Genomic DNA, 15838 nt, shown 5'->3' on the forward strand with positions numbered 1-15838 from the left:
TCGGGCGGACTGAGCGAGTGGGGGGCGCAGCGCCGGGCCCCGGGCGTTCGGCAGGGGGCGCTGCTCGGGGCGCGGGGCGGGGTGGGGGAGAGGCGGGGGGCGCGGCGGGCTGCGCACACTTCCCCGGTTATTAAACACTATGTTCAAAAGGCGCCGGGGGACTTCCCGGAGCCGCGGAGCCCGCGCCGCCCGCCGCCGGCCCTCGGAGCCCATGGACCTGAGCGCCGCCGCCGCGCTGTGCCTCTGGCTGCTGAGCGCCTGCCGCCCCCGTGACGGGCTCGAAGCGGCCGCCGTGCTGCGAGCGGCGGGGGCAGGGCCGGCCGGGGACCCGGGGGGCGGCGGACGGACCCTCGCCCCGGCTGCGGGCGCCTCCGCGGCCCCTGCCGCCCCGGCTCCCGGGGCCCGCGCTGCTGCGCGCCGTGCCTCCGGCTCGGGCTTCAGAAACGGCTCGGTGGTGCCGCACCAGTTCATGATGTCGCTTTACCTGAGTCTGTCCCGGGGGGCTCCGGCCGGGACCGCCGCCGCCTCCGGCCCGGGTTCCGGTCGCCCCCGCCGCGCCGACACAATCACCGGCTTCGCAGACCAGGCGACGCCAGGTACTCGCGCCTTTCCCGCGTCCGCCCATCGCGTCTCGTCCTGGGTTGTCGCGTCTCGTCCTGGGTTGAGGCCACCGTCGGAGCCGTGTCTCCCGCTCCAATCTGTGCTGGGCCGCGGTCCCCGCATGTCCCAGCCTCAGGTGTTAGAAAGAAACCGCGCCGAGGCCGACTCACCCGAACCCGCCGCCCCTGCACCCGGGCAGCTCCCGGGGCCCCAGGGCCTGAGCCGGCTTCTCTGCGGTGGCCCGGGTCCTGCAGCCGGCGTGTCCCCTGAAGGAGGCGGCCCGTTTCCGAGACCCACTTCTCGGGGAACGGTCTAGAGAGGCCTCTGGGCCGGTGTCCTCGAGAAGAAAAAAGGGCAGAAGCTCCGGACACCTCCGATCGGCGAGAGGGGCTGAGCAGTGACGGTGGCGCGCAGCGGCTGCTCCGTTGCACGGTCCCTGCAGCTCCTCGCGTCGCCAGGGAGCACAAATTGGGGGAAGCGCAGGGGACTGTTGGGCAGAGGCGGGTATCAGGCGGAAGTAGATGGTCCTGGAGAGGTTGGTGGCATCACCAGGTATGAGGAGGTCCCTTCTTCTCAGAGGTGCGCCTGCGAGGCGGGGCAGGGGAATTCCTGGTTGTGCAAGGAGCAGAGGGCCGGCGGAGACCCCGCGAGATGCGGGCCTGTCTGGGACCCAGGGATCCAAACACAGGCCGTGGGTGAGCCGCGTGCTGGCTGCCTGGTGGCATCTGGATTTTATTAATCTCCACTGAAGTCATTAAAGCAGACAGATAGGGAAATTTTAACTAATTTCAGGCGGAAATTCAAGTAATTTCAGCCTTAATTCTATCTAGCCAGGAAGGCAAGAGGAAAAAAAAGGGGAAAGGGGCTGGAAATAAGTGTCACAGGCCTGCCAGCCGCTGACAGGCTGCACAGGGGACCAAATCACCGACCCGTATGACACACATACACAGCACCCCTCAGACGGCCTTATTTTGGGTGTATTTTGGTGACACCATGCGTATCACCAAATGGCCCTGCAAATACCGGTAGGGGACCTTCCCACTGCAGCAGTGCCGGCTGTGGGGCTGGGGGAAGGTGGGAGGGTGGGAGGTACCCGAAGCTCGCAGAGGGGCAGCTGCTCTTTCTCAGGTCTCAAGCCAGGCCTACCGTCTCACCGGAGCTAAACCCCAGGGCCTTTCCCGGCCGGCGAGACTGGTGCGGCGGCCTCTCCTAACTCCTAGGGGAATGCAGCGGCAGGGACCTGCAGCCGGGGGAGGCCGAGGGGCTGCAGGGGAAGCCCGAGGAAGTGCCCACGACTGCTCCGGGGCCGACCGCTGTGGCTGAGCATTTGCTCCCCACCCTCTCCTGCCTCCCCTTCTACCCTGATTCAACTCGGGGAGCGCGGCTGCTTGAGGTCCCCAGAGGCCACAGATAGCGGGGAGTCCTGGGACCTCGGCCTTAAGGACTGGGGTCGGCGGTAAGCGAGTGAATCCCGAAGGTGGGGGACGTCTGCAGTCTCCGAGTGTGGGGCAAAACGAAACCATAGGACCCTCTTCAAAGGGCGCTCCTTAGCTGCAGCTTGGAGGAATTTTAATGTTTAATTTTGGGCAAAAGAAAAAAAGTGTCCAACGCCCCAAATTAAAACTCCAAAGCCCGAGGTAAGTCACAACCGAGGGAAAGAATAAGGCAGCGAAGGGAGCGGCCGGTGCTGGGGGTGAGCCCTCATTCTGGGCCGCGCTGCCCCCACCCTGCGGCAAGGCAGCTCCGAGCTGGCGAGAAAGCCGCTCGCGTCCCCTTGCTGGCTTCTCCCTCCATCGGGGTTCGCGGGAGCCCTGGCAGGAGCTGGGGTTCGCGATCCCTCCAGCAGCGCCGAGGTGCTGAGGTCTTGGGCCGAGCCTGGGTAACGAGGAAGTTGGTTTAGAGGGTCTCCTCCGCCTTGACTGACCCCTCGAGGGGATACCCACGCGGGGCTGGGCGAAGAGGCAGAGCCGCGGGAAGAGAGGAAGATTTTGCGGGCACAGCTGACCTCCAAGCTGCTCAAGGGGCGAGCGAAACGGGGCGTCCACCGGGACTTCCGTGTCACCGGCCTGGGCCATGTCCCCTCGCGCCGGCCGTTCCGGGGCGGGCAGCCTTAGTCCGGGTCCCGAGTGCGAGGGCGTGCTCCTGGCCCCCGGCTCGGCCGTGCGCAGGTGGCCGTGGGTGGCCGCGGTGGCTGGGTTTTTCACTCCACGAACCAAAGGAGAAGCCCTCCCCCCTTGCTCCGGGCCAGGCTGGCAGCGTTCCGGCTGCGGTGGGGACCAGGGGGCAGGCGCCGGCTCCGGCGGGCTCTGCCCAGGCCTCGCGCGAGGAGATCTGCGGTTAGGAGGCCCCGCGGCGTGACTGCGGCCTTAGCTCTCACGCGGCTCTTTCTCTCTCTGTCCCTGCCTGTCCCGTGCAGACCACTCGGCAGCTGAGACCGGCCGGCGCTTCCTGTTCGACGTGTCCAGCCTTCCCGACGCCGACGACGTGGTGGGCGCCGAGCTGCGCGTGCTGCGCAGCGGGTTCCCGGGGTCCGGGCCCCGCCGCGCGCCCGCCCCGCCGCCGCCGCTGCTGCTGCTGTCCACGTGTCCGGGCGCCGCCCGCGCGCCGCGCCTGCTACACTCGCGGGCCGCAGAGCCCCTGGCCGCCCGGCGCTGGGAGGCGTTCGACGTGGCGGACGCAGTGCGGCGCCACCGCCGGGAGCCGCGGGCCAGCCGCGCGCTCTGCCTCTGGCTGCGCGCGGTGCGCGGCCCGGCGCGGAGCCCGCTGGCCCTCCGGCTGCTGGGCTTCGGCCCGCCGCCCCGGGGTGGCGCCGCGGTGGAGGAGCGCGCGCTGCTCGTCGTCGCCTCCCGCACGCAGAGGAAGGAGAGCCTGTTCCGCCAGATCCGCGCCCAGGCCCGCGCGCTCGGGGCGGCGCTGGCCGCCGAGCCGCCGCCGGATCCGGGCCCCGGCCCCGGGTCGCCGCGGGTCGTTGGCGGCGGACGCCGGCGGCGGCGGACGGCGCTGGCCGGGGCGCGGACGGCCCAGGGAAGCGGCGGGGGCGCGGGCCGGGGACACGGGCGCAGGGGCCGGAGCCGCTGCAGCCGCAAGCCGCTGCACGTGGACTTCAAGGAGCTGGGCTGGGACGACTGGGTCATCGCGCCGCTGGACTACGAGGCGTACCACTGCGAGGGCGTCTGCGACTTCCCCCTGCGCTCGCACCTCGAGCCCACCAACCACGCCATCATTCAGACGCTGCTCAACTCCATGGCGCCCGAAGCGGCGCCGGCCTCCTGCTGCGTGCCCGCGCGCCTCAGCCCCATCAGCATCCTTTACATCGACGCCGCCAACAACGTGGTGTACAAGCAGTACGAGGACATGGTGGTGGAGGCCTGCGGCTGCAGGTAGCGTGCGGGCCGGGGAGGGGACAGCCGCGCCGCCGCGGACCCCCTATGGGAGAGCAGCCGCGGGCCGGGCCTGGCACCATGCGTTGGTGCGCGTCGGACTCTGGCCCAACGTCCGCAGGAGCACGCGGTCAAACCCATACCCACAGCCGTGCCCTCGTTCTCGCGTGCACGCGTCTCCCGCGTCCGGCATCCCACGGCGCTGGGGAGAGCCACCCTGAAACTAAGGTGACAGCCACGTGTGTTTTGCGGACAGATCGCCTTTGCGCCCACTTCCCGATTGGGGCGGTGAAATGCGTTTGTGCTGCTGTGCTGTGAGGGACACTCAGTCGGGGAGAAACGGGTTGGAGAACTGGGGCTCCGGAACGACTGAGCGAAAGGGGCACGAGCGAATGCCGTCTCACCCATTTTTGTTTCTGGCCCCGCCGGGTGGTCTCCCCGCGACTGGAGGCGGGGACTCTGGCCGGGAGGAGGCAGGGCGCGCCCTCCCGAAGGTGCGCGTGGCGTCGGAAGGCATTTCCCCGGGGAGGTAACCGCTGGAAAACACCTTATCCTATTTTCTTTGACTTTTAAAATTGCCCACGCCCCCTCCGCCGCGTTGAAAGGAAGCATTTGTCGGAAAGCAAGTGCGGCGGAGCGCCCCAGATCCCCACTGCCCGCTTTTATCAGTTCCCATCGGGAATGATCCAGAAAATGGAGCCTTTTTTTTTTTTTTTTACTTCCTTTGGGAAGGGGGCTGGGGAGAGGTTTTAAATCTCTGAGTCGGATTTGAAGTGGAATTGGGGGTTAGGGTGGGATCTGCCAGTTCAGAAGCTTCCCGCCTGGGCGGAGCAGGCAGGAGCAGCGCCGTGGGGGTGCTCGAGGAGGTTAGCCCAGTGGCCGGGAATGGGGGAAGAGGGCGAAGCTGCCGCTCTCCTAGCGACCTGCCAGGAGGTTTTCCTGAGGAGCTGGCCAAGAGGCGCCTTCTTGAAGGGGGCGGGGAGCGGCCCTGGGGCAGCTTCCACCGAGAACCCCTCCACATGGCACGAGGGCGGGGGGCCTGCGCTCAGCCAGAGTCTGTGCCGGCTTTTACACGCTCTTGCTGCGTGTGCGCTGCTGTGGTTTTTGGCAGCATAAAAGTAACAGGAAGTGAAGCCGCACAAAAATGCGTTTGGCCAATTGAAATTCACCCGAAACCAGTGGTCCCGAGTGGAAGGAAGGCCTGGCCCTCCCCTCCTGCCTCCGCGGAGGGTCGCCTCGGGGTGGGGGAACCCGGGTGGAAACCCCAGCTGGGGGGGCTGGCCCGAGTCTAGGAGATGGTGGGTTCCCCTTGCCCAGGCGAGCTGGAGCGCGCCAGCCTCATTCTCAGCCATCGCACCGATTCATGTGTCCTGGGCGGTCTTTCCTTGGGAGAGGGGCGTTGGCCACCCACCTGCCCAGCGCCTGCGGCTGTGGCTTCTTTTAAAACCCTGCAGCCCTCGGCGGCAATCCGTTTTAAGGCTGGGCTGAGCTTCATCTGGGACGATTTATATAAATTTCAATTCTAAGTGATAACTCTCTTAAGAGAGAGAAACTACTAAAAAATTAGGATACAGCTAATATATTTATGGGGAAAAATCCTACATTTAAACTGCTTTCAAAATTAAAATTTCCCTCTCATGTAATGTGAATTTATGTTCTGTGGCAATATGAGTTGCTAAAAATAACCAGAAAATGCGACAGTATCTTCAGGTTAAAAAAATATATCCAAAGTGGCTGCTTTGGTGCAAGTCCTAATTTTAGGGACTGGGAAAAGATGGCAGGTCCCACTGTATTTCTTGGTTTTGCCAGAAAAGGCTCACTTCCTGTTTGTAAGCTGTGACTTTACTAATGATTCTGTGGCTATTGCTCTAATACCTGTCATAATAAAGAGTAAAAATAAATGGCACCAAAGTGTTGAAAGTTGTAGTATTTGACGTTTCAGAAAAGGGGTTCATGCAAAACTATAGCTAACTATTAAGTGAAGAGAATGTAGGATATTTAATATCTTCAGGCAAAAGCAAGCGTTTTGATGCTGTTTTTAGTAACTGGGAAAGACAGTTTGGGGTGAAGAAATGTCTTGATTTAGCCTGAGCTTTTAATGACCTGCTCCTAAGCCGAGTTGTCGGGAGCCGTGTAGAGGGCCGTGGGTGTCTGCACCCAGCAGTGGCGTGTGTGCTGGCCCCCCGCAGGGAAGGCCCCTCCTGTGGCCCCGCTGTCCTCAGCCTGCTCCTTGCAGAAGGAGAGCCCTCGAGGCGGTATGTGGGGCACCGGGGACCCTGGGCTGCACTGCCTCTGCCCAGCTCTCTGGCCTTGCAGTCAGGACTAGGTCAGTGGAGGGTGTGGGTCACTTGGTAAAAGTGACAGCAGGAGGGCCAGCATGTGGAGGCCTGCAGGTTGTCGCTGCTGAGATGTGGGTGGATGAGCTTTGCGAGGACGTAGCGTCTAGAGAAAGGGGTTCTGCAGCCATGGTTGGCAGTGGTGGTTGCAGTGGTGGCGGTGGGGTGGGGTGGGGGTGGGGGTGCACGGGCACAAATCAAGCTCCTTGCTGGAATAATACTTATTTAAAAAATAGAATTGTCCGCTTAGCCGGGGGAAAATTGGGCACGGCTACCTGTGATAATCTGAGCCCACCTTAAGCTGCTAGAGGGCAGGGCCTGGCATCCTTGCTCTCCAGCTGGGGTGGCATGGGGCAGGCGGGCCAGAGGGGGCTGGCAGTCTGGTCACTTTGGCTTGAACGCGGACTTCTGGATTTTGGGAGATGGCTGACCTGGCCAGCAGGCAGGTCCGGGTGGGTCCTCTGGAGGGGATGTGGCCTTGTCCTTAGTGTGGGGCAGCCTGGCCTGGACTGGGCACATCCGTCGTGCATGTGCAGCCCTTCCCACTGCGTTTCCGGCACTTGGTTAAGCGGCATGGAAGGATGCACGGTGCGGGTCGGGTGAGAGGAGAGTCAGACCCCCAGGTCAGCAGCATCCCCCTGCAGCCTGGCCTCAGAACCCAGGAGGGCGGCCAAGCCTACGAAGTAATGGGACTGTACTTCAAGTTCTCCGCGCTGCTGAGCCTCTCAGCAATTGCACACTCACTGCAGAAAATGACTAGAGATTGCAGACTTTCTTTCTTAAAGCAAAGAGAAAATTGAATTCTTCTCAAGAGCAGAGAGCACACACAAAATCAGCCCAACGTTTTGTTGCTTGAGTCTGGTTTCCAGAATGTCCAAGAAAGGGTGAGAGAGCACTTTGCTGTCTCAGGGCCTTGCTGGTTCTGGGGCAAGCGGGTGGCCTCCCCAGGTGGGGAGAGCAGGGGCTCTGGGGTGGGGGCCCTGCTGGTGAAAACAGCCTGCTGTGGGGGTCTGCTCCAGTGAGAGGGAGCCTGCCTTTCCCCACAGAAGCCGTCTCGGTTGGGAAGGGAAGAGAACCTCGCGAGCAGGTGTGGGGGGTAGTTTGTTCCTGCTGCGTGGTGCCTGCAGGAGCTGCCCCCAGACCGGCCGCACCCACCCGAAGGACGCCCGCTCCCAGGTGCCCCCTCTCGGCCTCAGCCTCCGCCCCTGGAAAACGAGGCACTTAGATTGGATGCTTCTAGGATTCTGTTTGGCCCGAAATGTCCACTCAGACCAAAGGCAGAGCAAATGCAACTATGTTCTGGGAAGAGGTCCCACTGCTTCAGTTTTGCAACTCTTGTGTGTGAGTATGTGTGCGCGCACGTGTGTGTGTGTGTCAAATACTCAGCCTTCTCTGGTGCTTTGTGTGCTTGCTTTGTGGCCAGCAGCTCGGAGCCGGGGCTGAGCTCCGAAAGCCGGGAGCTTTCTCCAGCTGCTCCTGCCCAGCAGCCTGAGGGCCCCTTGCACACACTGGCACAAGCAGAGCCCCACATGGGCTGAGACTATTCTGTGACCTGGTGTGGGGAGGGGTGCCCTCCTGCTGCCCTCCTGCCACCCGCCTGTCGCTGGCATCTGTGTGGAGGCTGCAGGGGAGGAAATGGTGCTGTCTTGTAGGTGGCCCAGACAGGGTTCTGGGACTATCCTGGGGTCCCTCCAGGGGCCGGGCCAGCCTGGGCGAGGGCAGCTCTCACGCTGTGTCCCGTGCCCTCCTCCCCAGCTCACTGCCGTGCCCGGGCAGGTCTGGGGTCTCCAGCTTGCAGGGGCTCCAGGGCAGGCGTCACCCACTGGAAGAGCTTTTTGGTGGCCTGGCAAATGGTGACACAGTTTAACATTGAGAAGCACGCGAAGGGAGGAGGAAGGCAGAAATAAACATGTACTTATTTCTAAATTTTCAGATGCCGTGTCTCTTTTGCTTGTGGAGCCTCTGAGCCTTTGGGCCGACTCCCCGTCGGCTGCCTGGACTTTAGCCTGCGCCCGTTGCTTACAGCTGCACAGGCAGCCGGTCGGCACGGAGGGTGTAGGGGAAAGGAGCCTGCTGTCCACGGGGAGCCACAACTCCAATGTCGGGGTCCCCCCGCAGACCCCCAGGCTGCAGGATGTGGCCTGGAATCCTCAGGGTGGGCCTGACCACACCTTCTGGGGCTCTCTCTCTGCTCATTCTGTGCACGCAACCAGGTGCCCACAGCTTGGCTCCCTTCCCCAGCCCACCGCGGGTGCCGGCTGCCCTTGGTGGCCTGCAGTTGGCCGGGCAGCCGTCAGGACAGGGGGAGGCCAGGAGTGTGTGGTCACTGAAAGTCTGGCCTGGACTTGAAGCCGTGCTTGTACTTGTTGACTGGACGTGCACACTGAGGCCACCACAGCCAGAGGGCAGCGCTCCCGGGAAGCATCTGTGCAGGCATGTGCGAGTGTCTGCAGTGCGAGTGTCTGCACTGGCAAAGGGCAGGACTGGCCTCTCAAGTGTGTTCCCTACAAGGCCAAGAGGGCCGCAGTGTTCACAGACACTGCCTGTGAGAGCTGTTTCTGCACAGTCAGGTGAGTCTGTGCCAGGACAGCTTTGTGTGCCGGCAAGTGCAGCCAGACCCACCACCCCCTTCTGCTTGTTCCGGAGAGCCTCGTTTTGGCTCAGCTGATGGAAGCACCAGCGCAGACACTTTTTCAATGATACCTCTTCTGTCAGTGATGGGACGCTGAAATGCTTCATCTAGAAACCCAAGGAAGAGCTGCCAGTCAAATCCCAGGTGCCTTTAGCCCGGCAGCACAGCCTTCTGGGGTGCAGCCAGCTGTCCCGTGCTTGCATGCCCATCTCACCTGCTTTTCAGGTGCTGGCAGATGGGAGTGGGGGGCGGGAGGAGGGCAAGGCTGTGCTGGTGCGGAATCGCGCCTGCTCTGCGGCATCTGGCCAGCCCCCTCGCTCCGAGGTGCCCTGCTGAGGCAGGGGGAGCAGAGTGCACAGAGGACTCAGGCTGAGGTGAGAGGGGCGCTGGGTGGCGCTACCTGCTGAGGATGGGCAGCACCCGGCGTCTCCGAGGCGCCGGCTCCTCCCCAGCCGCTCGCTGGGCAGTGGTGGGTGTGCGTCTGGAGAGCCGCGCCGGGGCAGGTGTGTCCAGGGCCCTTCCTGGTCTGCATTTTTGACCCTGAGTGACAGAGAAGGCCACCAGGACCAGAACATGCCCCCGTGGCAGCGCGCGCCCGCAGCGGGGCTCTTCTCCCCGGCACGTACATTCTGGTCCCGGCCGTCAGGTGTGGTTCAGTGTGCAAAGAGCGCGATGGGCCGGGCGTCCTGGCCGGGAAACCCCAGAGGTTCCAAGCCAGAAACAGAGGCTCACGAAAGGGGAATTTCTCTGGCATTCTTCAGCTCAGATAAATCACGGATTAACCACAAGCGTCTTAGAGTCATTTCATTTTCTGATTCACTTTAATGCTGTAGAGCAAACAGCTTTATGTTTTCTTTGACAAAGAATCCTAATTGAGTCACTCCAGATCTTTCAGCCGGAAGTATTTCACCCCATATGAAAAATCAGTGCCTTTTTTTTCCTTTTACAATGATTAACATGCTGCCTGAATCGCTCTTTCAGGAGAGGTAAATAGGAGATTCTGAAAAGTTTGGGGAAACGTTTTGTAGATAAATAAACAAACCTAACCCCGAGGACTTCTGCACACTCCTGCATCAGCTGCCAAGGGGTGGCGTGTAGGCACGTCCGTCACCGAGGGCAGCAGAGCTCCGCACGGGCCGATCCCCTGCCGTGGAGAACGCAAATGAAATCCGACGGTCGCCTGTGTTTTTCACGCAGTGGGCACAGCTCGAGGTGAGGCGGCGCCTGCGGCTCGATGGCACGCCATTCCCTCAGCCGCCAAGGACAGCGCTGCTCGTCATTGCTGGCACATGTTCCTTTCCTTTTGCAACAACACCAGCGTTTTCTCAGCCTGGTTTGGGAGTGAGGAGATGGGGTGGCTGTGAGGTTTCAAACTCAATTAACGCACTTCTCTTTGGCTGCAATCTCACGGTCCTGGTCCGGCCAGAGCAGAACTCCGAGGCCTGGGCTGTGGGTCCAGCTGTGTCCTTGCTGCCACGGGGTGGCCAGTTGGGCAGCTCGAGCTGATGTGTGGCAGGTGCTCAGGCTCCCCGAGGGCAGCGTGTCCCGCTGTGCATGGGTGCTCTCACATTTAAATTTGCACATATGGAAATGGACTGCAGACAGCAATCTTTTTCTTGACTACTACGTAGCAGTATATGTTTGTTAAATGCGCGTGTACTCATCAGTAACCATTTTAATATTTTGTACAGATCAGATGCTTAAATATCTTATGGAGAAAATCGCGTGTGTGCGGTCTTTCGGGAGCAGTTTCCCGGCGTCTGCCGGGCAGCCCTTCTGTGTGATTGGTTGATCGCAGCCCCAGCAGGGAAGAGGCATCGGGGAGGACAGCAGTTCGGCGGGGCGCCCTGCGGTCTCTGTGCTCATGGACCCCCTCAAGCACTGAGACTCTGGTGTGAGGAGGCAGGGGCGTGGGGCAAGCTTGGGGTCTGGGGGGACAGGCGGTGTGCAGCGGACATTGTTCTCCCCGGTGAGATGAGTGCTGTTGGCTATCTGAGCGAGCTGTCATTTCAGACATTTATGTGCAAACGTTTGGCCTTTCTGTGCCTCCCCCCATAGGACCCTTCTCCCCCCCAGGGAGCTCAAGCCCTCCCACCCTGGAGGCTGCCGCTGACATCCCAAGGCAGCAAGTCCTGCAAGAGCATCTCCCTCTGAAAGGCTAGTCGAGGCTCTTAAGGGAATGGCCAGTCCTAGGGCAGATTTGGCCGGCCGCTTCCGTGCAGGACCGCTGCGCACACCCAGGGGGCCTGTGCTCGGGGACACGGCCTTGAGTCTTCGGGCATCCCTCCCCGGCGGGGCACAGCCCCACCAGCCCCACGGCATCCTCCTGCTCCCTGCACAGACCGGGCAGGCGGTTCCATCTGCTTCCTGAGTATTTCTGGGACAGGAGTGGACAGAGCAGCGGCCATGGGAAAATGACTGTCCCCATCTGTGGCTTATCTGTTGGACGAGTCCACCTTCCCATCGGCGACGGCGGCTCGTGTCCCTTCTGGATTCAGCGCTTCTGCAGCACGGCCATGGGAACCCCTGAGGTCAGGTAAGTTTGTCTCTGGTGAAAGGTTAAGAAAGTTGGCTCCCTTTTTGGTCCTTAATTTTGTTATGAATTAACGGAGTCTCCTTCCTTCCAAGGAAAAATCGTGTTCCCTTCTGATCTAATTTGGCAGGTACAAGGCATTTGTAAGCTACGTGACCCTGCCATCCAGAAGCCCGAAGTGGCTGGCCGAGAGCTGTTTATAGCAGATCTTGATCAAGTCTTCATTTTCTCATTTGTCCATCCCCTTGCAGTCCCCTGCATTCTGTGGTTAGGAGATCACACAGTCAAGAAAGAAGGGGTAATTATAGGGAGAGAGGGAAAGTCAGGGGTGGCATTTAAAAGTTTGCCCTTTTCCCCAAATACTGAAGAGAGCGAGTCTCAGAGGCCCTGCACTGACCTTGCTTCTCGTCCCCCCCCCCCCCATTGCACCCCAGCGATGCCAGCTCATGCCCAGGCCGGTGGAGGCTGCTCTGCCGAGGCTGTGCCCGTGCCCCTAAGAACCCTGTACCCATCTGCCCAGCAGCGCTAATGACCTGGGTGGAAACATGTCTGCTGGGACACGTTGCCACCGTGCGGGCACCGACTGTGGGGCGGTGAGCGCCCCTGGCATGTCCCATCACAGGCAGGTGCATGGTGCCCCAAGCAGTGGCCGGCAGGGGGAAGCCCCTGTGTCTGCCAGGCCTGAGCAGGGTGCATTTGCAGGGGCAGGATTCCCACCCTGGGCAGGGGAGACCCCCACAAGGCACTGGCACCTCCTGGCTGTACTGGACGTTCAGTCACAGGGTCACATTCCTGTCCCAGGTAGAGGAATTTCCCCACAGACTTACCCAGCCAGGCAGGCTGTCCCCAGGTGGGGAGGAGAGCACGGCCCCTTTGCCGGAGCGTCGGAGGTGTGCAGTGTAAAGGAGGATGCGCTGCTGTTCCCGAGCGCAGCGCTGCGCTCGCCCTCCTGCCCCCGGTGGGCTGCGAGGCTGTGGCTGCTGACACCCGCCCTCCAGGGTTTTCTCATCACCGAGGAATGGAAGTGACCATTGCTGCCCCACCAGGAAGGAGGCGTGACCACCAGGTGCAGTGGCTGGCCTCGCGCATCATCCCCTGGGCCTGGGACGTCCTTAAGGGCTAAAGGAGCCCATGTGCGCCTCACTTCGTTTACAGCTTCAGTTGTGAGGGCCGAGGAGCCCGAGATGGGGTTTCTCCTGGTCTGGCCAACTGAGATCACAGTTCCCGAGAGCTTGCTTGTCAGGATGGTGGAAACCGTGGGCTTAGACGGCGAGCACTGAACAGAGCGCCAGGTCCTGTTCCGTGTGCCCTCGCGATGCAGCAATGACCGAGACACAGGCCCCATCTTCTAGGGCTCTCACGGCAGGGTGGTGGGGAGGGCAGCGGCGTTGGCAGCTGGGTAAGAACGGAGTTCCTGCCGTGACGGTGAGTGCAGGGCAGGGGCAGGCAGGGGGCCATGGCGGGCAGGGGGAGGGAAGCAGTGTTCAGGCGGAGCGGTTGTTTGGGCCAGGCCACCGTGGGGGGTGGGGGGTAGAGGCTCAGGCTTTCTAAGAGCTGGGCAGCGACTGCAGAGGTCTAAGGGCGCAGAGCCTCTTCGGAGGAGCCGGCGAGGCAGGGGCAGGGGCAGGGGCAGGCGGTGGTGGAAGGGCTTACCCCTCATTGCCGGCTCCTCCGTGCACGCTTTTCTCTGCTCGGTCCACTGCTCAATGCATTTTCCCACGAAAACCCATCTTTGATACATGTCTTTCAAGCTTTTGAAGAGACTCAGTTGTTACTAGCTATGCACCCTTCACGCACCGGGCCCCGCTGGCCCTGGTTTGCCTTTTCCCCAGCCTCCCTGTTGCTAGGGCAGAGGCAGCATGAGGCAGAGGCGGGTCAAGTGAAGGGACCTGGATCTGCAGTGGAGGCCTGTCTTTGAACCCCTGTTCTGCCACTTAACAGCTGTGAGATCTTGAGCAAGTCCCTCACCTTTTCTTTCTTAGCTCCTCAGTGGTCATCTGTAAGATGGACATAATCAGAGCCTCGCAGGACTGTGAGGCCCAAATGAGACTGTGAACGTGCAGGGGTGAGCAGTGGGTTATCAAGTTTGCTCTCCTCTCTCCCAGACCCATCCGGTCTACCTGTCCTGGGACAAGAGGCAGCCTCCCCAGCTCCCTCCCTGGGAGCGTTTTCTTTAAACAACTACAGCAGCCCAGAGCTATCCCCGGCCCTCACACACACTCTGGGCTTCGTACACTGACTTGTTGGGAGTGACGCAAGGTGGCACAGGGATTGATCTGAAGGTGCCCTCAGTCTGGTAGAGAAGCCCCACGGGGCCCATGGCTGCTGCCCACCTGGGCAGACGTGCTCACTTACCTACACCTGCGTGGGGCATAGGCAGGAATCCTGGTCCCCTTGGAAAGTGGGAAGTTATGTTGCGACCACTCATAAAAGCACATCTGGCCTCAGCACACGTGCAGAGCACACGCATAGTGCTCGCTGACCTGTCTTCCAGCTCTTCCCCGCAAATGAAGGACCAGCTCAAGTATATTCTCTTCTCTCTTGCAAGAGAAAGCCAGGAACAAATACTGTGTGTCTCAAGTTATCTAAGAAATGCTTTGCTTCTTGCCTTTTTTCTAAACCACTGTGACAGCTCCAGGTGATGTTACAGCATCTTGGGTTTGTGCGAGGAGGCTGGGAGGATGTTAGGGCACCTTGGGTTTTGTGTGGGGAGGCTGGGAGGATGTTACGGCACCCTGGGTTTTGTGTGGGGAGGCTGGGAGGATGTTACGGCACCCTGGGTTTTGTGTGGGGAGGCTGGGAGGCTAGAGGCCAGAAAGCTGAGCCAGCCGAGTAAGTGTCCCCTTTCATATGAGTCAGAAATGTTAAAACTGCAGAGGAATCAAGCTACAGTCTGGTGAACAAGGCAGAGGGTAAGATTCCCTGCAATTTTCCACTGTACCAAAGAGAAGAGATATTAAAGGAAAAACAAGTTCACTCTACTTTTCCTTCAGGAACCATTTCATCGGGCACTTTTTGTTAGCCAGGCAGGGTGCCAAATGCTAAAGGCATGGCCTCACTTAGAAAAGTAAAACAAAACAAGAAAACAAAAAACCTTCCCCAATCCAAAAAACTGAAGTAAAAACTGATACTACCCTAGCATCATTTATGAAGAAACGGGCACAAGGAGGCTGTCTTGCTTTTAATGAAATTGTATTGAGACATATAGTCACAAACTGTATCATCCGAACTGTACAATCAGCGGTTCAGTGTTACCATGTAGCTGTGCACTCGTCATTACAAAAGATTTGTGAGTATTCTTATTACTCCAAAGTAAAATGAAAATGAGAATAAAAGTGAAAAAGATCACCCAAATCATCCCATACCCCCAATTATTTATTGTTTTGTCTTTTTTTTTCCTGACTCATGTGTTCGTACATTGGGTAAATGGTGCATCAGCCAGAAGGTTTTCATGGTCATACCTTAAAAGCTGTGTGGTTATTCAGTCATCTTCAAGAATCAAGGCGAGATGACAGTTCAACAGTTTCAGGCATGTCCCTCTAGCTACAGTAGTACACCAAAAACTGAGAACGAGTCACAGCCCGAGGCCCCGTCTAGTTTGGCTGACATCAGCTGAGGTCCGTCAGAGTCGGCCTGGGCTGTGATGTTCAGCTCCTGTCCTCATGGCCAGGACCCACTGCCCATCACTCCCCATCCTGCATCCTTCTGATGGTCTCATGCACGTCACCTATCTAATACACTTCATACTCACAATCTCCTTTATATTCTCTAGTAGGTATTTCATAATTTCTCCTCTAGGAGAGTCTGTTCTACAGTGTCCTCAATTAAAATCAGCAGGACTTGGACTTCATTTTGTCTGCAGGGACCTACCAAAACAAACCTCCGGGTGCCTCTGTGCGCTTCCTGCAAACGTAAGGGGCCTCGCTTAGAAGCGTGGTGCCTGAGTCTCGGGAAATGTCTCGTTAAACTTAGGGAAGGGTTCAGCACCTGGGTTTACTTCAGGCTCTACCATTAGGAGCTGGTATTCTTTAATCCAAGAGGTCCTCATGTGTTTCTTTTTTAATATCAGTCATCAAAATTAAACACCTGTCCAATAAATCTAGTACCCCTACTGCCCCTATGTACTGGCTGTAGGCGCCTGTTTCCTCTTGTGTCGTTATTTATATTCCCCGAGGTCATCCTTTAGCCAGTCAGCTACCATTTCAGCCATTTCCTGGTTAGATGATGTGACAAAACTGTGAGGTATTTTCTTCTCACAGAGTCGAATATCTCCTTCTGGAAAATCTTTCTTGATGTCTTCATAGAATTCTTTTGGACACCAACCGTCAATAGTCCCATAGTAAAATGTAAGCTAAAA

The 15838-nt window shown here is 59.6% G+C and overlaps 2 protein-coding genes and 1 long non-coding RNA gene across 6 annotated transcripts in view; 2 read left to right on the forward strand and 1 right to left on the reverse strand.

Moving 5' to 3' along the window:
• The first annotated feature begins 211 nt into the window (after nt 1–211).
• Nucleotides 212–6311, forward strand: GDF7 (growth differentiation factor 7). The gene is made up of 2 exons (XM_077152175.1): nt 212–596; nt 3017–6311. The coding sequence occupies exons 1-2, from the start codon at nt 212–214 to the stop codon at nt 3982–3984; spliced, it is 1353 nt and encodes a 450-aa protein (XP_077008290.1). The 3' UTR covers nt 3985–6311.
• Nucleotides 6312–10647: 4336 nt separating this feature from the next.
• LOC143676915 (uncharacterized) lies at nt 10648–14174 on the forward strand. The gene is made up of 3 exons (XR_013172300.1): nt 10648–11484; nt 11612–11779; nt 12283–14174. It is a non-coding gene; the product is annotated as an uncharacterized LOC143676915 (long non-coding RNA).
• Nucleotides 14175–14660: 486 nt separating this feature from the next.
• LDAH (lipid droplet associated hydrolase) overlaps nt 14661–15838 on the reverse strand; it is a 185092-nt gene continuing 183914 nt past the window's right edge. For all 4 annotated transcript variants that reach the window (XM_077152180.1, XM_077152181.1, XM_077152182.1 and 1 more), the window contains exon 7: nt 14661–15832. In XM_077152180.1, coding sequence (XP_077008295.1) covers nt 15638–15832 — 195 coding nt within the window. In that variant the 3' untranslated portion in view covers nt 14661–15637. The remainder of the gene's footprint in view (nt 15833–15838) is intronic.

Source organism: Tamandua tetradactyla, chromosome 3, assembly GCF_023851605.1.
Source record: "Tamandua tetradactyla isolate mTamTet1 chromosome 3, mTamTet1.pri, whole genome shotgun sequence".
Lineage (NCBI taxonomy): Eukaryota > Metazoa > Chordata > Mammalia > Pilosa > Myrmecophagidae > Tamandua > Tamandua tetradactyla.